Raw genomic sequence first — 21147 nt, 5'->3', positions numbered from 1 at the left:
ACAGCTAGCCAGGGAGAAAAATAAAGACAGGGGAAGGCTAATATTCATCCAAAGACTACAAACTTTTGGGGTGCCCGGCTGGCTCAGTAGAAAGATCATGAGACTCTTGATCTCAAGATTGTGAGTTTGAGCCCCATGCTGGGTGACGAAATTACTTATATGAGTAATAAAAACTTAAAAAAAAAAAAAAAAGGACTATAAGCTATGAATTTCTCAGTTTCTCACTACCTTTTGCTTTTGACTTGAAAAAAGTTACCAATTTTGACCTCTTATTTAATCCCTCTGTATTAGCCCTACCTTTCCTTTTTTAACCTTCCCTATACAATTAAAATACTATCACCTAAACCATTATTTCATTAGCGCTGTCATACCTGATTCCTGTTACAACCAGCACATCCTCCTTCCCACTCACCTCAAATTCAGGCCCATATTTCTCATGAGAATAACAATGGCCTGCTTCCCTTGCATCATAGCTTTCAAACCCTCCCTCCATGACTGCTATAGTCATTTAGTTAAAATACCATTCTGACCATGCACTTCCCTGGTTCAAATCCTCTAAGAATTTTGGACAAGTTGTGTCTTTCCTCTGTCCAAATCTTTCTTTTTCCTCTGCCATTCCCAAACTAACACTTTACTCTTTAGCACATACCATATTCTTTCCCAACTCCATATGGATGCCTCTGTTTGAAATATCTTACCTCCTTTTATTACCTACTGTCCATTCTTTAAGAACCAACTTACTCATTGTCTCCATGAAGCCAGTACTGACCCTTTGCTTACTCTCATCTCCCACATTACCCCACACAGGAAAATTTAAGGGTCTTTACTCATGGCACATATATATCACTTTACACCAAATCGGTGTTTATCTCTCCCCACTAATCTGTAAGCTTCTAAAGTGCTAATAACCACCTCGTAGCTAGCAGAACACCTAAAAAACTCAATAAAATGCTCAACAAAATGAATATAAACATAAAAGACTGGCAATATTAAACATCATTAAATTTACTGTATTAATTTCAAACCTGTAAAAATCCAAGATGCTCTTGAATATTTTGTTTCTTTTCTGTAATAAATGATTCAAAGTGCATTACAGCTCGTGTGTATGCTTTGGAGCGAAAGGAAGCTACTGCGAGGGTATCCTGAGGTATAAGGTCTAGAAAACGAGTTACACTCTGATAGTCTTCATAATCCGCCGTAGATGCTAGAATACAAAAAGATAATTGGGTGATTAAAGATGTATAATGTGAAATTTTAAAAGTATCAATTTAAATTCCAATTTATTTATTTTAAATTCAATTTAGTGAACTAAATAAATTAATCTAAATGTATTAGAGAATCACACTAAGAATGTAACTACCAGAGGATTGCTCAGAGGATTCTTGCTCCAATTCCACCATTATTACTTACCTTACTTGGAGATATTTAACTTATTTGAGCTTCTGTTTCCTCATATATAATAGGGAAATGTTAATATTGTCCTTCCTTACAATGTTGTTGTGAGGATTAAATGTAAATCTGTATTATATTGTATCATTTCACTCAAATGTGGAATTTAAGAAACAAAAATGAGCAAACAGGGAATAAAAGAGGGAGGGGCAAACCAAGAAGCAGGCTCATAACTAGAGAGAACAAACTGATGGTTACCAGAGGGGAAGTAGGTGAGAGGATGACTGAAATAGGTGATGGGGATAAACAAGTACACTTGTGATGAGCTCTGAGTGTTGTATGAAGTACTGAATCACTATATAGTACACTTGAAACTAATATTACACTGTGCATTAAGTAACTGAACTTTAAATAAAAACTAAAACAAAAGAATAAATCTGTATTAAATGTTGGAAAGATATAAAGGTGATACAAAAGATACAAAGATGAGTTATTTATTAACAGTAACTATAAAAACACTGCTAGAGTACAATAGCAGGGTAAAAGCAGAATTTATAGAAACAACGTTTTTAAAGTTTAGATTTTAACATTCTATTTTTTTCCTCTGTTGCCATACAAACAATATCAACCGTTTTAATGAAAATTCAAAGTAAAAGTGCTTTTGAAGTAAAATCACAAATACTTCAGAGTATTTTTTTTTCAAGAATCTATGAAAAAACATAAATTGGGAACTTCAAAATAAATATAGTCTAGTTTAACAATTCTTATTTAAAACTTATAAATTTTAGTAGCAATTCATAACAGTATATGGAAAATAAGAAATAGAAATGCTTCTTCAAAAAAGTCCCTGATTCCATTAAAATTTGTAGGTCATTCAAATTATGAGAAATGTTAAAAATATTGTATCTTTGAGGGTGCCTGAGTGGTTCAGTTGGTTAAGCAGCTGCCTTTGGATCAGGTCATGATCCCAGGGTCCTAGGATTGAGCCCCACATCAGGCTTTCTGCTCAGTGAGGAGTCTACTTCTCCCTCTTTTTCTGTGCTCTCTCTCCCTCTCTCACTCCTTCCCAAATAAATAAAATCTTTAAAAAAAAAATTGTACCTTTGAACCAATGCAAATGTTATTCTTAAAAGCTAGTATTTCCCTTGCAATGTTAATGTTAGTAGGAATGGTGATAGAGGTTGAAGAGAGACTGTATTTTTTTTTTTAATTTTATTTATTTATGATAGGCACACAGTGAGAGGGAGAGAGAGAGAGAGAGGCAGAGACATAGGCAGAGGGAGAAGCAGGCTCCATGCACCGGGAGCCTGACATGGGATTCGATCCCAGGTCTCCAGGATCGCGCCCTGGGCCAAAGGCAGGCGCTAAACCGCTGCGCCACCCAGGGATCCCTGTATTTTTTTTTTTATGTATTTTGATTTATACAACCATTTACACATGCAGAAATAGGAACAAACATTAAATTGTTAAATCAATGGAAAATATATTAACAATTAGCCATAGTGTTCAGAAAAACAATCCCCCAGATATTTGCTTTCAAGTCCAAAAACTTTTAGAAAAGTAAATTATTGTGCTTAATAACAGGAATGTATGTGCTTTCCTCATGTATATGAACAAGAGAGAGAGGCTCACAAACTGAGAACTGCAAAAGTGAAGGTCTCTTTAAGGATTGTTAAACAGTCAATTTTTTCAATTAGCCTCAAAGTCTAGGAGGAAAAATTTCCATTAAAATAGCTGCGATATACAGAAGCAGAATAAATATAAATCTTCTCGCCAAATGCTTCTATCCTGAAGGACATTTTTAACTCTAACGAGATTCCCTTTTCTATCACTTTAATGGTAATTGTACTATCACAGGAAAAAAAAACCTACACATATTTGGTATAGCAGGGTGTAATGTAGTAATGTGTATTAAGCATATTTAGAAAGACTGCTGGATGCCAAACACTACCAGAGACAGGAAAAACAAAAAAGTAAAATTTATGAATGAAATGAATAGAAAGTAGGAAAAAAAACAGGATGAAATGAAATTTAACATCTCTTTTGAAATGTAAAACTTACATGGGATAAAGATTACAAAGAGTATTCTAAGTGAAAAAGGATAAAAAACACTTAACTATATACATGTATACATACATGTATGTGTATATACACATAGTGCACTGAGAGGGCACACAATAAATACACACAATACACTGAAAAGACATGGAGTAAATGGTTTAGCAGCGAGGGATCAGTCACTTATTTCATACTTTATAATATATACATTCATCACTTCATTTAATCCTCAGTCCTCTAAGGGAGATAATAATAATCCCATATTATACAAAGAAAAATTAGGCATTATCTTGCCTAAGGTAGTAGGAGTAGAATTTAAAGAGAGGTTTTCTGACTATAAATTCTCTGCTTTTTCTCAGTGAAAAGGGGGAAAAAAGATATGCAAGAAAACACAGGTCTTTAAAAAGCTAATGCTTAAGTTACAGAATTGGTACAGGAAGTAGCTAACTGGTTAATAATTAAGAGAAGAAAATAAACACAAGTTATGACTCACCTACTGAGTCTATCTTATCTCTGTTTGATTTGCTTTGTGGAAATTTCTCTGCATTCAGTGCCTGAAATTTGTGCCTTGCCCATTGTGTTAGATGGTCAAGCATGGAGAACACAGTCTGTGTACTGAGTTGACACAGATCAGATGCACTGTCTTGGGTACTTATGGTATGCTGATCATCATGCTTTAGAACTGCCATAATTTCTGCATAAACCTAAGAAGAACTCATTTTATGGTTAATAATGTGTCATGTAATATCATTTTGCTAATATCTGCCATATAAGATTAAGCATTCTAAGGCAACTCTAAGTCAGAATAGATGATTTCATAGTGTCTAATAAAATTTTAAATGTACATACCATATAACCCAATAGCTCTATTTTTTGGAGTACATCCTAGATACACATACACAAATGCTTTCACAAATAAGAATCTCCATAATGCTTACCATAGCATTATAAAAACAAAAACCATGGAAATAATAATTATTATGACAATAGTTAAATAATGGTACAACTATAAAATGGAAGGATATTATACAGCACTAATATAAAAGGGTGGTTCAAAAAATATATATTGGTAAATAAAATAACAGGGAAGTTGCAGAACAATACCTACATTGTACCATTAAAAAACAAAAAACAAAAAAAAACAAAAACCCTAAACAGAACCAATGGCATTAAAAAAGGTCCGAAAACATACACATCAAATTCATATCAGTGATGACCTCTGGGAATGTGGGATCAGGAACAGTAGTCATAGGATACACTTTTATTTGTACAATTTGAATATTTACATTAAGAACATAGTGATACGTTATTTATGCTATTAAAAAAATAATCATTTTGGGGGGTGCCTGAGTGGTGGTTAAGAATCAATATCTTGATTTTTGCTCAGGTCATGATCTCAGGATTGTGTGATCAAGCCCTGAGTTGGCTCTGCATTCAGCCCTGTGTCAGGCATCCTCTCCCTCTGCGCTTCCTCCTAACACGTTTCCTCTCTTTCTCTCAAATAAATAAAGCTTTAAAAAATAATCATTTTTTAAAAAGAAGTGTTACATGTATGTGATTAAAAAATTAAACTTAACAAAATATTATAAAACAAAAAGTAAAATATTCTCCTTCCCCTATCCTAATCCATAGTACTACTCAGCAGGAAAAGCCATTATCAGTAATTTTTTATACACTCTATTTCAAAAAGTTCTATGTATATTGGGGCATATATAATATATACTTTCTAATTTTCTACACTAAGCATTGGATAATTCTTTGATGAATAAAGGGTTAAAAAGATTTTTAAGAGTTAGACATGTATATACATAGCCAGCCATACACTGATCTACATTCCCTAACATGTAGCTTTTCTAATACTAATTTATAGTGGACAAATGTTTGGACAAACAGAAACTTAATAATATGGTATCTCTCACCTCTTGCTGATCTTCTTGATTACAACCCAACAAGACATATACTAGAATATGTGGAAGAAGATAGATGGTCACCTTGAAATCATGTTTCATCATAATGCTACAGCAAGTGAAGATTTTACTGGCAAGATCATGCCGAACCTGTAAACCCAAATGGTTTAGGGACAGTAAGTAATTTTATACATTATACTCTACTGATTAATGTCAAAAAACCACACAGGAGATAATTTATCATTGCAGAATGGGTATTCTTGTATGGAGAGGGGCACATACACTCAGGAAAAAGGATTTCAGATAACCACCTCTCTGGTCACTCTAAATATCTTAAAATGCCTGAACTGCTGTGACCCCTAAAGGCAATGTCAACCACCTCAACATAAAAGGCCTTCCCCCCTTACTTTTTGGATGCATCATGTTTTGTTACAGATCAGCATCCCTAAGTACAGTATATTTTACTTAGCTAACATTAAATTCAGTGTATTAACCTCCAGAGCACATAGATGAGTAAAGTAAACAAAATGTATGCTCTGCGCCAGCACACTAAGTAAAAGACTCACATATTTAATAAGTAATAAACAGTAATTAACTATAGAAAAATGAAAAAAATAGGAAACGAAATTACTTGGGATTAGAGTCAAATTTTATGTTATGAAAAAAAAATTTTATGTTATGATCTAACCTTAGATTTTCCAACATTACTGTTCTCTTAATAAAATTTTAAAAAATTTTTTCCTTCTCAAATATAAACACTTCACTTTAAAAAACAACAATAAAACTAAAGATTCCAGATTTGGAATTAACTTAATGATATTCTTCTACATTTCACATAATATATTTTCAGGATAATCATAAAAACACAAGAAACTTGGAATGCCTGTGTGACTCAGTTGGCTAAACATCTGATTCTTGATTTTGGCTCAGGTCATGGTCACATGGTTGATGAGATCTAGCCCCCACAGGGCACCTGGCTCTGTGCTTGGCACAGAGCCTGCTTAAGATTCTTTCTCTCCCTCTCTTTCTGCCTGCCCCCTCTAAAAATCCAGAAAAAAAAAAAAAAAAACCCATGAGAAACTTTCTCGAAATTATCAAATAAAAATTATTGTCATAATATTTTTAAACACTAACAGAAATATGAATTAAAAACAAAAGTTATAAATTTCAAATATGCCTTAAAGATTTCTTGGAACACACAGAATATTTTTGACTGTCAGGCATGTAAAAATCTCCTACTGGGAAAACATCAGAAATATACCTCTATTTTTTCATGTAGTTTCATTTCATAAAAATCTTTATTTTTATTTTGGGGGAAGTTCAGATAATGTATTCTCTTTTAGAAGAAGCCACAAAGCAATAGTATTATCTTTTTATTTTATAAAAAAATCTTTTTATTATGTAAAAAAAACTTGAAAAAGCATGGTCATTTTTTAAAATAGTATCATTTCACAATGAAAATGTAACAGACATTTTGCAAAGACCATAGTAACTTGCTTGATAAAACAATTACCCTCTCACTCAGAAACTAGAAACAGTAGGAAAGTTATTAGCAAATACTTTCTACAAAATTTTCTGTCACTATCAGCACAAATATTTCAATACCTGCTATTTATGTTATACATTCAGATAGATGTTCTGGTTTCCTTTAGAATTTCTGTTCATTTAACTAATTCTGAACAGAGTTCTCTTACCTTTGTTATAAGATAACCTGCCCAAGATGCTGACCATTCTGCAAAGTTATTACCTAATTTACTTAAGTAAATTGGCTTCTTTACTTCAGACCAATCTGTTGACTTCTGAGAGCTCTTATATCTGTAATTTTGAAAATTCATTTATTAAGAAATATATTTAAAAAACATTAAAAAAAGAAATACATAAATATATATCCATCTTTTAAGACCTTTAGAATAAAACATATAAAAAATTTATCAACTCCTTCAGTGACTACCCTACTACTGCCTTGCCTTTACTGAAATATGGTTAAAGGCACTACCTTTCCTATATCCTTGTGGGGTGGAAAGTCATTCTTGCATACCCCAAGTATTTTAAAGGATTTGAGTCTGCCTCCTCCTCTTCCTTAGTGCTCTTTTCTAATCCTTCCAACTCCATCTGTGTAAGAAAGACTTATTCCTTTGAGGTTCAAGCCACTCAGGCATAGCATTCTCTATTTCTTATTATGGGCACCTATTAAACTCACTGGTAACTTTAATACATCTCTGTGTTTTCTTTATTCCCTATTTCTTACCATCATGAGTAACTTCAATGGACTCAAATCTTCTCAACAACTTTTTTTTTTTTTTTCCTCAACAACTTTCTCTTTTACTTCTATCAGGACTCCCTTGCCACTACAAAAAAACTTCACTTCCAAAATGAACTACTTAAATATCTTACTCTATAGTCTTAGCTTCCTAAATTTCTAGTTCTTTCATCCAGTTATGCTAACACATTAGCTCTCTACCACTGAGATCTGTCCCTTAACCCTGTTAAACTCTCCTGATCTGTAATACCTTCCTTTCATTACCTCTTTCCTTAACCAGCATCAGTGATCTTCATGCCCTTCATTTCAAGAACTCTTAATATTCTCTACCTACTCCATTGACCAATTCAGCTCTATCCATTTGTATTTACACATAAAAGATTTTAAATTTAAAAGGCTTTTTTCTTTTTTTAAAAAAGATTTTATTTATTTATTCATGAGAGATACAGAGAGAGAGAGGCAGAGACACAGGCAGAAGGAGAAGCAGGCTCCATGCAGGGAGCCCAACGTGGGATTTGATCCTGAGACTCCAGGATTACACCCTGGGCTGAAGGCGGTGCTAAACCGCTGCACCACCAGGGCTGCCCGATTTAAAAGGTTTTTAAATATAAAGAGGTATCTAGCAAATATGTATGCATACTTAAGGGCTTATATAAAGAACCTGCTACAAGGCTAGACACTGTACCAAGGCTCAAAGAAGTAATGTATCCATCATCACATATCTAATAAGCATGAAATCTAGGGTACTTTAAGTTATAGTTTCTAACTAAAAATAATTTATAGTTTTTTAGATTTCAATAAGCCTTAACAAAATTATTAAAATTGAACAAGAGGTTAGAAAACACTTTAAAAAAAAAGAGGAAGAAAATATCTTCATGAGGAGAAGTCAGAGGGTTGAAAATCTCTAATCTCTAAATGAGGTTGCTAATGGCTTTGAAACTAGCTTTAAACTCTTAAATTTCTATATTAATTATACCTATCAAAAGCTTAAACTCATATTCAAAGTGGATTCTTTCAAAGTATTACTGACAACTGAATTAAAAAAAATCAATCCTTTTAGCTTCAATAAATTCATATAAATACTTAAAATTATACAATGTAATCAATGAGCAGACTGTACTTTTCTCATTTTGACAAGATTATAGGCAAAATCACAGTGGAAAATACATATTAGGCATACTGAAAATACGTGTAATACTAAAAAATTATATAAAAAATAACATTAATTTTATGGGGTGCCTGGGTGGCTCAGTTGGTTAAGTGTCTGACTCTCGGTTTTGGCTCTGGTCATGGACTCATGGGTTGTAGGACTGGGACCCAGGTCGGGCTCCATGCTGAGTGGGGAACTAGCTTGAAGATTCTCTCCCTCTGCCCCTTTACCCCACTTCTGTGCACATGCTCTCTAATATAAATAGATCTTTAAAAAAATAACATTAATTTTATAAAGTTAAAAACAATTTTATAAAAATGGTTTTTAATAAGTTTACAGACCTAGTATTTAGATGAGGTTCCAGGATTTCCCGAACATGCTCAGGAAATCTCCTCCACAATTGGTGACCTGGACCATCGGTCTGCATCTCTCTGCAGTCATAAATAGAAAGTAACTCCTACAAATACATATTTCACATTTGTAAATCTATAGTGAAGCAAATAAATCTTTATGCTTAACAGCATAATAGTATAACTATACATAATAGTTACAAAAATAATGTTAAAACAGAATTATAAAATTTTGGAGCTGCAAACCTGCTTAAGACATCTATTTCAATGCTTAAAATCATTTAGGTTACTTACTTAATTAAGGTCACAAAGCTGTGGCAGTACTTGAAGCAGTTTGTGTTCTACACATATAATATGTACTGGAATATAAGTTTAAGAGCTATTTGGAGGAAAAAGTGGAATTACCTGTATTTGTACAGTATAATTCTTTAAATTTGATCTTTTCTAGATTTTAATGAACACAACTACAAATCCAACAGTTTTAAAAATTCAAGATATCTCAAATTCTAGGTATAAAATACTGAGCTTAAATTTGTGAAAAGAATGGGGACCTGGCTAGCTCAGTGGGTAGAACATAGCAACTCTTGATCTCAGAGTTGTGAGTTTGAGCCCCACATTAGGAGTAGAGTTTACTTAAAAAAAAAATTGTCAAAAGAAAATGCAAATGTTAAAGACCATTTTACTACGCAAGCCTCGAAATAAAATGGATATATTTTACTTTACTGAAATAAAACAACTGAGATTTTATAAATGAAGAAAAAAATCTTTGTTATTAATATCAATAAAACAAGACAAATATGGGATCCCTGGGTGGCGCAGTGGTTTGGCTCCTGCCTTTGGCCCAGGGCACGATCCTGGAGACCTGGGATCGAATCCCACATCGGGCTCCCGGTGCATGGAGCCTGCTTCTCCCTCTGCCTATGTCTCTGCCTCTCTGTGTGTGTGTGACTATCATAAATAAATAAAAATTAAAAAAAAAAAAAAAAAAAAAAAAAACAAGACAAATATGTTAGGATATTCTATCTTCTACCACCTATTACTTTCCAATTCCATGAAAAACGACCATATGCAATAGATGTACTCCTAATATTTATAAATATAAGCACTGTCTAGGAAAATATGTATTTTATACTTATTTTTAGTATTTTTTTAGTAAAAGTAAGGAAATATATGAAAAGTTCAAAACAAAAAAGTTCAAATACAAATATTCAGAACTCATTTTCATTTAAACTTAAAATATTAATAAAATTTTGAAGTCAGCTTTTTTTTGCTGTTTGGCAAATTCACTCTAGCTAACAAAAATCCTCTTAATCAAGTAAATCAACAATTCTCTATTTTTTGGGGGTACTATTTATACTCTTAAAAAGACTAATACACTTACAAGTGTAGACCTTCCTTCATATTTCATTTTAAAAAACAGAAGCAATCCAAAGAGACTTCCATAATTCCCATGCACATATCTACTTAATCTGGCATTATCAGTTATAAGTGTCCATAGCTTTCTCTTGTCTTACTAAAGATGAATTGCTTCTGTTTTTAATTAGGGCTACCTCTCTACTTGCACACTATATTCCACATCTTTTTGCTTATTGAAAGTATTACAACAATTCTTTCCTACATTATCACATTCTCCCCTCTGCTGAATTGTTCTCAAGCAAAATATAAGCATACTGTTATTTCTCCAACCTCACTCCTCATTCCTTCCCAGCTACTATTTTATTCTTCCACTCTTTTTTTTTTCCCTCATTAAACTTTTGTTTTAATGGGTCTCAAAATTGTGGGACAGATTTTTGTTCAAGTTGTTTCCATTAAAAAGTGCTGATTTTAAAAATTAATAACTTAAAACTGCCACGCACGCACAAAAAAAAAAAAAATGGTCCACAAAACATTCTCCTTTCCTTCTGAAGGTTTTACTTATCATTAACCAATCTTTTACTATTAAACTTAAATGGCCAATTGACACAAACAGTTCTGAGACCGTTCTTCCACCACTGATTAAGACTGGGGTGGCAGGTATTGGGGATAATATTCATTTAGCCTTCTGAGCTTTCTGGGTAGACTTGTGACTTTGCCAGCTCCAGCTGCCTTCTTGTCCACTGCTTTGATGACACCCACATCAACCGTCTGTCTCATGTCACGAACAGCAAAACGGCCCAGGGGAGAGTAGTCAGAGAAGCTCTCAACACACATAGGTTTGCCAGGAACCATATCAACAATGGCAGCATCCCTAGATTTCGAGAACTTGGGACCATCTTCCAGCTTTTTTCCAGAACAACGATCTATCTTCTCCTTCAGCTCAGCAAACTTGCAAGCAATGTGAGCTGTGTGACAATTAAGCACAAGTGCATATCCAGCACTGATTTGGCCTGGATGGTTCAGACTAATCACATGAACCATGAAGCTAACTGCTTTCATTGGTGGGTCTTTTTTTATTTAGATTTTATTTATTTATTCATGACAGACACAGAGAGAGGCAGAGACAGAGACAGAGGGAGAAGCAGGCTCCACGCAGGGAGCCCAACACGGGACTCGATCCCGCGTCCCCAGGATCACATCCTGGGCTGCAGGTGGCACTAAACTGCTGGGCCATCGGGCTGCCCGATTGGTGGGTCATTTTTGCTGTCACCAGTGACACTGCCACGGCAAACATCTTTGACAGATACATTCCTGACATTGAAGCCCACACTGTCCCCAGGAAGAGCCTCACTCAAAGCTTCATGGTGCATTTCAACAGACTTAACTTCAGTTGTAACATTGACTGGAGCAAAGGTGACCACCATGCCAGGCTTAAGAACATCAGTCTCCACTCGACTCACTGGGACAGTACCAATACCACCAATTTTGTAGACGTCCTGGAGAGGCAGACACAAGGGCTTATCAGTTGGATGAGTTGGTGGCAAAATGCAATCCAGAGCTTTAAGCAGTGTGGTTCCACTGGCATTCCCATCTTTACGGGTGACTTTCCATCCCTTGAACCAAGGCATATTAGCACTTGGCTCCAGCATGTTGTCACCAATCCAACCAGAAATTGGCACAAATGCTACTGTGTCAGGGTTGTAGCCAAGTTTCTTACTGTAGGTGCTGACTCCCTTAATGATTTCCTCATATCTCTTCTGGCTGTAGGGTGGTTCAGTGGAATCCATTTTGTTAACACCGACAATTAGTTGTTTTACACCCACTGTGTAAGCCAGTGGGGCATGCTCACAGGTCTGCCCATTCTTGGAGACACCTGCTTCAAATTCACCAACACCAGCAGCAACAATCAGGACAGCACAGTCAGCCTGAGATGTGCCTGTAATCATGTTTTGATAAAATCTCTGTGTCTTGGGGCATCAATGATGGTCACATAATACTTACTGGTCTCGAATTCCCATAGGGAGATATCAATGGTGATACCACGTTCACATTCAGCTTTTAGTTTATCCAAGACCCAGGCATACTTCAAGGAGCCTTTTCCCATCTCAGCAGCCTCCTTCTCAAATTTTTCGATAGTTCTTTTGTTGAGCCCACCACATTTGTAGACCAGGTGGCCAATAGTGGTAGACTTGCCCAAATCTACATGTCCAATGATGACAATGTTGATGTGAGTCTTGTCCTTTCCCATTTTGGTTTAGGTTTAACGGTGGTTTTCACGACACCTGTGTTCTGGTGGCAAACCCACTGCAAAAAAGATCTTCCACTCTCTCTTAAAGACTCTTCCTTGTCTTCCAGAACACCACATTCTCCTACCTTACTGGCAGCTCCTTTTTAGTTTTCTTACTTGTTCCCTTCTTTTCTCACTCAATGTCCAGGGCTCAATTACTAGAATCTTTTTACCTGTACTCTCTTGACCATCTTATCCAGGATCATCATTTTAAATACCATCTCTATAATGAATACCTCCAAATTTACACATGAAACTCAGGCCACTCACTATGAATTCCAGACCTGAACATCTAACAAAACAAAGAAAAAAAATTTTAAACAAATTTTGATTGAAAAAAATATCATGAAAAGGGCAAAGAGAGCCAAACTGGAAAAATATTTATTAAATGTATGATTGACAAAGGGTTAAGTTCTACTATATATAAATAAATCTTAACTAGTAACAAAAAAAATAATCTTACACCAAGAGAAAAATGAGCAAAGATAATCTAGAGAAATTTCACCCAAAAAACCCAATAAATATATAAAGGAGGATATACTTTTCTCATAATTAAATGCTATTAAAGAAAAAAAATGCTATTAAAGTAAAATGGTACTATTTTCCATCTGTCACACTGACAAAAATTTAAAATTTTGATAAAGGCAGGTTTGTCAAGGAAGTATAAACTGATGAAACTTTTTGATAAAATTTATCAAATGTAAATTCTGTACTTGCTCTGAGACACATTTTAATTCCTAAATGTTTATATCATTGCTATTTTTACTCAAATGCTCAGAAATATACGTATCTTCCCTGAAACATTCTTATAAAAGCAAAATATAGAAACATCCTAAATGTGTTAAATAAATTTCTTATATAAATTATGGTACATCCATATCGAATATTAAGGTATTGAAAAGAATGAATTAGAGACCAATGTACTGACGGAAAATTATTCAAGATAAACTAAACACAAAAGAAAATCAAATTACAGAACATTGTTAAGCATTAATATCTCCTTATTTGGTGGAAAAGACATATATTTGTTAAATACACAGAAAATTTTGCTAAGTACCCATAATAATCTGTTAAGAGGTTACATTTCTATACTCCGAAATTTTATCATAAACTCATTATGATCATTATGAATTTTGATAATGATAGTTAACAAAAATAAGTTTTCAACATATAGATATACAACTTTCTTACTAGAATTCAGTAACATAAAGCCAGTACTGACTATATACACTCTTACCTGAATGGCATAAGCAGCTGAATCTTGAGCCCGGCTGTTATCTGCATATGCAAGGTAAGCTCTAGTTAGTTCCATCAATAATCCAAAGGCAAAGCTTGAATCTTCTACTCCCGTCTTAGAAAAAAAAGAAAAAAATCAAAGATAAGGTGTATAAATTTTCTAAAAATGTACTGTGCCTTACATGGTTAATTTAACTTAGTTACCTAGGTGAATTTTACTTAGAAAAGGAAAGGACATTAAGGTTTAAACTAAGTTTGGTACCAAGGCTAAAACATAATCTGTAGCCAAGAAGGCAAACCTAAGGCTTTTTAGGCTACTTATAAACAGCATTAGAATCATCCAACTCCTACATAGCTGCAACAATTTTCATTTTTTGTTTTTGTTGCTAAAGATTTTGTTTTTAGTGCAGAGTTTAATTTCTACACTCAACATGGTGGGATTCGAACTCAAGACTCAGATCATAAGTTGCATGATCTTCCAACTAAGCCAACTAGGTGCCCCTAATTTTGTTGATTTTTTAACCCTTAAAAAGAAAATTGTGTATACAGCATTTCCTAAATTACACGTTGTAGAAGCCTGGTCATTTGAGACACTCCCAAGAAATAATTTTAACATACCCCCCCTTCTCGGAGATGCACAGTGTGCACACTAAACAATACAGATGTTCTGTTTGATTTTTTTTTTTTTACAGGATTTCCCAAACTCATTTGACCATGGAAATTTTTCTATACATTCACTATTAACCTGGGAAATTAGTTTCCCATGAAAACACTTAGCAATAGCACTCAAATAGTAATATTTATATAATTAATTAGGTTTTAACTGACGATTTGTCATCATTTAAAAAGAACACAGCATACTAGTCTGGGCTCCAACTTTATTGTTTTTGGTTCTACATCTTTCAAATAGTATTAAAGTATAAATTTTAAAGTTATCTAAGTTGTCTAATTTGGGTCATGTTGCCACTAAGAATAACCTGACTAGTTCTTTGTAAATGAAATACAGAAACTCAAATAGGACAGAGAACTCTTTTGTCATTCCAAATTACCATTACTTACCACAAATGTAAAATCTTTCCCTTGGCTTTCAGTTGTTGAGAAATCTAGTCGACCTGGATCTATTGCCCCCAGTTCCCCTAAACACTCCCCACAGAGCAACCGAGCTTGAGAGTTTGCATCTTGGCAACCTTTCAAAAGCACTGTCACCAACTGTGAGATAACAGGTTCCACTGTTTCACTATCTGTTGCATATTTTATCAGCTTTTCCTAAAAGTAGACAAAAAATTTTTACATGACTTCTACAAACTAGTATATTTTCCTAACTAGAAAGCTTAGAAATATTAAGGAATATATGACATAGACATCGATAAAATTAAATTCCTATATCTGCAGTCTTCTTAGCTATTGTTGTGCTAAGTTGTATATAGTTATACAACTATATACATACATATATATGTGTATATATACATATACATATATAGTTATATACATATAACTATGTATATAGTTATAGTATATAGTTCATAATATGTTCTGTAGAATTAGAATCATTAAGTATTTTAGAAAATTTTAATCCTTAATCCATTAAACAAGTAATTACTATTATTACATTAGTATACAAAAATAAGTAAGACAGACTTATTCCAACAAGTTCCCAGTCTAAGGGGAAAAGACATGTAAGTGAATAATTAAAATATCTTACGATATGTACAATAACAAATATATTTATAAGGTAAGGAAGCAATCAAGAAAATGAAAAAGAACTCAGAGTAATGTTTCAAGGACAGAGGACAGATACTTAAGTAAATAAGTCAACAAAGAATAGCTGTTACTTAAAACAAGACTGAAAAGTATATATGAAACCAGCAGAGAAGGAGAAAAAAATAATGGGAAAGGGTTCCATGGTGATGAGAAAACAATACATTGGTTCAAGTAATCTCTTTTCCATCAATTTCCTGAGGATGCTGTAATGAAAATCTGTTAAGAAGAGACTATTTTCAAGGCAGTTGAAATTAGATATTTGTGTGATACTTTAGAACTCCTTTGTTTATTTATACTATTTTCTTTCTAGCAAAAGTAAAGCATACATGAGCATCTTGAACTCCATGTTAAAACTACGATTCAAGTTACAATAACATTTCAAAAGAAAAATAAACAGACGTTTGATCTCATTCAGAATCTTTAAAAGTCAATCACTTAACATTACAGATTAATTCAGGTATACTTAAAAAATGAGCTAATAATCAATAAATAGCAAAACTAATATAAGAAATAACAAACATTTACTCACATGCTAAAACTAAAATAAAAGATCATTTTAGGTTGGCAGCAATAAATGCAGTTTAAGGTAATATACGTTGAAGATATGAGTGATTATGGATTTATTTGTTCTCCTTGTTAGCTCTTTATGTTTTGGATGGTGTGTACAGATTCAGATTCAGGCATCCAATATTATCCTAGTATAACGTGGAGGTCTCTAGCAGCCTATTTTCAATGGGCTTATTTTTGGATTTTTACATTAGCAAATATGTCTTAATATTTATAAGGATTCTGCATTAGCATCAAAGTTTATTTTGGCTTCAATACACACAACTTGCCCATCTGGGATTTTACCATAGAGATTCACTTCAACGTGAGTAGCATCAATTTCAGAAAGAGATTATATGGTTGCTCAGTTTGAGCTACAGTCTGATTTTTCTGACATAGAAATAAAAATTTCCTGCTATCCACTGACCTTAGGTGTTGTTTATATCCTTGGAAAATGTAGATTCCTCCTTAAAAGTAAGGAGTATAAACTGTCATTTCTTTCATTGTCAATGACCCTTTGGGGACTTACCCATTAGAAAAGGGCTTTTGCAGGGTCAGTCCATCAAAACAATCAAGTATCCAAGGCTACAGCAGCCATCATCTTAACTGTCACAGTATCTTTTAGAGTTTACTTTGCCACTACAGTATAACCAATTATTTCTTTAGTCAGTTATACTAATTATACAATTTTAGGTCTAATTATTTAAAATGCCTCCTTTCAATTTACTCCTGAATTATCTTTTACTCTCCCTCTGGTTAAGATCTGAACTTATAAAAGAATATCTTTTGCATTTGTTCTTTCATGGACTCTCACAGCACTCACTACAAAGACCCTTTGACTTCTAACCTCAGTTTCTTGCTCTCCTGTTGCTATAGGGTCAGCCATCTTCTAGAGCTGCAATGTCTAAATTGATAGCCACTATCCACATGAAACTATTTAAATTTAAAAAAGCAAAATTAAATTAAATATCCAGTTCTTTAATCACACATTTTAAGTGCTCAAGAGAGCACATGTGTCTAGCAGCTATGACTGGACAGTACAGATACAGACCATTTCCATCCTCATAGAAAATTCTTTTGGACAGAACTATTATAGAACTTAAATTGCTTTCAACACTGACATTACCTTCTTCTCAAACTTAGGAGATAAAAGATTTCCTTCTTTTTTTGTAGGTGTTTTAGGCCAGTGTGTGTGGGAATATGGCTGAGAAGACATGTGTCTCTGAATGTCTTCCCTTCTTTTCTTACTTTCTCTGGCTCCTCCAAACCATTGCCTTTAGTTTTCTCCTTAGTAACCTAAAGTAAATTTATCCAGCTATATATTGATCTAAACCAAATTAAACCTTACTTTAAAATAGCCTATAACAATCTATGGCCATTACACACCTTATTCAGACTCTATCTGACCTTCAAGACTCCTGGGGGTACACTTACCTCCTTACTCTGCCTAGCTAATTTATTAGCACTGGAGCTTTACATTGAGGGAAGACTTGTCAGGGTACTACCAGATATGATTTTTCTTTTGTGACATAGGTAGCAAAGTTGGGCAGCTGTGGCTTTTCCCTAAGAATATAAGCAATCTCCTTGAGTTCTCAGATTTAGCCATTTATATCTAAGAGGTGACAATCAATATAAAGTTTCCTTATGTTAGCCCAGGATCATGTCATCTGCTTTGAAATACCTAACCCAGGAAACCTCTAGGCCAAGGGGAGAGATCCTTTGCTATTCATAAAACCCTATATTAAAATAAAAAGCCAGAAGTCCTTTAAGTTACCTGAAATCCAAGTAGGTCTGTATGGGGCAAGGGGTAAGCATACAGTAGTTTCAATGCAGTAAGTGTAGGGCAGAGAATGAGGATGTAACACTGATAATGTAGATTCACAGGACAACATAAAACTTACACTTGAGGAGATTTAGGACTCTTCACCTGTGGTAGGACCATATCCACATTAGCTGCTACCCACATTGGTTATACAGTTCACTGACCCAGAAGCATATATTTATTACCATCACATATATCCTTCGTCCTAAATAAATGCTTCCTTCTATCATGTAAACTAACAACCTGGTTTTGAAATTCCCTTTAGGGTTCCACATGCTATCATGTAAGGTCTTGATATGCAAAAACAAATACCACAGGTAATTTTTTTCTATTTTATAGCTTTACAGTGATCTAGTATTTTGAATACCAGTTCTCACTGTCATCACTTATCTATAGTACACTGCCAAAGAAAAGAATAAAGTTCACTGGCATCATGAAAAAGTAAACTTAAAAATTTAGTTTCATTAAAACTAAAAGTTAATTTAGTCAAAATATAAAATGGCAAAATTACTGAGATTTTATATGATAGATATCTAAGGAAATTATGTGAGAAGACACATGAACTGCTGCTGCTGCACACATATATATCCCTACTCAGGAAGATGCAATAGCCTAAAACATAACTGTCAAATTATGACCCTTCAAAACAACAACAAAATCTCTGCACATCGCTGGTTTTCAGCCTAAAAAAGTATCTCATGGATTAGTGATTCTAAATCAGGTCTGACAATATCAGTAAAATAAAAAGCACTTCTTTCATTGAACCTAATGAATCTCAAGCAAATATACCAATCTGTCATCTTTTCTTTAAACTCTTTTTTTTAAAAAAGATTTTATTTATTTATTCATGAGACACACACACAGAGAGAGAGAGAGAGAGAGAGAGAGAGGCAGAGACACAGGCAGAGGGAGAGCAGGATCCATACAGGGAGCCTGATGTGGGACTCAATACTGGGTCTCCAGGATCACGCTCTGGGCTGAAGGCAGCACTAAACTGCTGAGCCACCCAGGCTGCCTAAACATCCTTCTTTTCTATACCTTTCAATTATATCTTAATATACCTGATTTTTATACAAAGTTTCCTTCAAGCTCGTAAGAGCATGAATACGAACATCTACATTTTCATGCTGAATTGCTTTCATGGATAGTTGAAGAGTTGTCTGAAGATCTGTACTCTCAGAGGTCTCCTATATAAAGAACACAGAGAGATACACCTTATCAGTTAAGGATTTCAGAAACCATTTCAGAAGGTCTGGATTCCCTATAGAGTTACTATTAAAGTGGTAAACTATACCCCAATTAAAAGTGGCTTTAAAAAATAATTTCTGGAGTAGGGTTAGGGGGAATAGGGTAACTGGGTAATTGACATTAAGAAGGGCACATGATGTAATAAGCACTGGGTATTATATAAAACTGATAAGTCACTTTACCTCTGAAACTAATAATATGTTATATGTTAATTGAATTTAAAATTTTTTAAAGGTGAAAAATAAAGAAATAATAATTTTCCATCTCTTCCTTCATATAGCATATGTCATTTTTAATAATTCTTGGGGAGAGGGATTTCATTCTGAAGTCTTTAGACTTGGAGAAAAATTTTATTCTGATCAAATAAGAATCCACTTATCTAAAAGAAATGCTTCTTGGTAAGAAATACAAATTTCCCTTAACTTTTACAAAGGACTTGAACCAAATCTATAGATTACACAAATCAATAAATTCATCCTTTATTTGGATTACTTTCTTATGACTATGATGAGTCACCCAGTAAAAAAGGAAATAAAGACCTCAGAACCAATCTCAGGGACTGCAGTAAATACTTCTGCTATTCTCACCAAAGATCAGGTCCCACTTTCTGCCCTAAAGTTCTTTGGAATCACCATTAATACTTTCATAAATTCAGAGAATTCACTGGACTTCAAGACAATAGAACTTTAAGTTACTCCCCTTCTAAAGTTCAGGAGTCAGTAAGATTTGATCATTTCATCCCATGATTTATAGCACAACATAACTAGAATCCTCCCACAGCTTTTTAGGGCATAAAGCTATGGTAGCTTCTTCTTTGGGGGACTATAAGTAGGGGCAAATTGACATGGGAAGTAAAGGCCCAAGTACTATATTCTTTGCTCTCTGTTCTATGTAATGCAGTAACATCTTGATCTAAATGCTAAAATTTCCTTGTAAAAATCATAATTTGTGATAGGATTATCTAATTGCCAAAAATTAGCCATCAGAATAGGACTCTTATCCACAGATATGATTCTGAAGAATCTCTGTTCAATGAATTGGAATCTGGGGACAGTTTTGTATCAGTGATCTCCTCAGACATAAATAAAAAATTAAATACCTTTCTGTACTCCTGTAGAACTGCTTTTATCTTTTTTAATTCTGGATGATCAGGTAAAAAATATATTTCATGAAGAAAATCTTGTACAGCATCCCTAATAGTTAATTGGAAAAAAAAATTATTTGCAAAGAGTATGAGTACCAAAAAAACATAAAGCAGAAGTTCAAACTAAGGCCAATTTAGTTCACACTTCAAAGTGTTAGTGGGGGGGGGGGGTCCCTGGGTGGCTCAGCTGTTTTGGCGCCTGCCTTTGGCCCAGGGCATGATCCTGGAGTCCCGGCATCGAGTCCCACTTCGGGCTCCCGGCATTGAGCCTGCTTCTCCCTCCTCCTGTGTCTCTGCCTCTCTCTCTCATAAATAAATAAAAAATAAATCTTTAAAAAAATAAAAACAACAAAGTGCTAGTGGGGGTACCTGGTGGGCTCAGTCAGTAGAATATGTGACTCTTTTTTTTTTTTTTTTAAGATTTTATTTATTTATTCATGAGAGACACTGAGAAAGAGGCAGAGACACAGGCAAAGGGAAAAGCAGGCTCCGCACAGGGAGCCTGATGTGGAACTTGATCCCAGGACCCTGGGATCATGCCCTAAGTTGAAGGCAGACGTTCAACTGCTGAGCCACCCAGGCGTCCCAGAACATGTGACTCTTGATCCCAGGTTATAAGTCTGAGCCCCATAT

General features: G+C 34.2%; 1 protein-coding gene across 3 annotated transcripts in view; it reads right to left on the bottom strand.

The window, feature by feature from the left end:
* The window catches only part of ATR (ATR checkpoint kinase), a 91108-nt gene that overhangs the window by 33333 nt on the left and 36628 nt on the right, over positions 1 to 21147 (bottom strand). For all 3 annotated transcript variants that reach the window (XR_012014834.1, XM_072792413.1, XM_072792414.1), the window contains 9 exons: positions 20470 to 20563; positions 19184 to 19309; positions 15053 to 15259; positions 13995 to 14108; positions 9106 to 9221; positions 7049 to 7169; positions 5367 to 5504; positions 3941 to 4151; positions 1026 to 1204 (listed from right to left, as the gene is read on the bottom strand). Coding sequence is in view for 2 of the 3 variants with exons in the window: in XM_072792413.1 (XP_072648514.1) it covers positions 1026 to 1204; positions 3941 to 4151; positions 5367 to 5504; positions 7049 to 7169; positions 9106 to 9221; positions 13995 to 14108; positions 15053 to 15259; positions 19184 to 19309; positions 20470 to 20563 (1306 nt within the window). In the remaining variant the exon portion in view is untranslated. The remainder of the gene's footprint in view (positions 1 to 1025; positions 1205 to 3940; positions 4152 to 5366; positions 5505 to 7048; positions 7170 to 9105; positions 9222 to 13994; positions 14109 to 15052; positions 15260 to 19183; positions 19310 to 20469; positions 20564 to 21147) is intronic.

This window comes from Canis lupus, chromosome 22 (assembly GCF_048164855.1).
Source record: "Canis lupus baileyi chromosome 22, mCanLup2.hap1, whole genome shotgun sequence".
Taxonomy (NCBI): Eukaryota; Metazoa; Chordata; class Mammalia; order Carnivora; family Canidae; genus Canis; species Canis lupus.
Note: the sequence above shows the minus strand (reverse complement) of the source record. Positions and strands in the feature narration are given on the sequence as shown.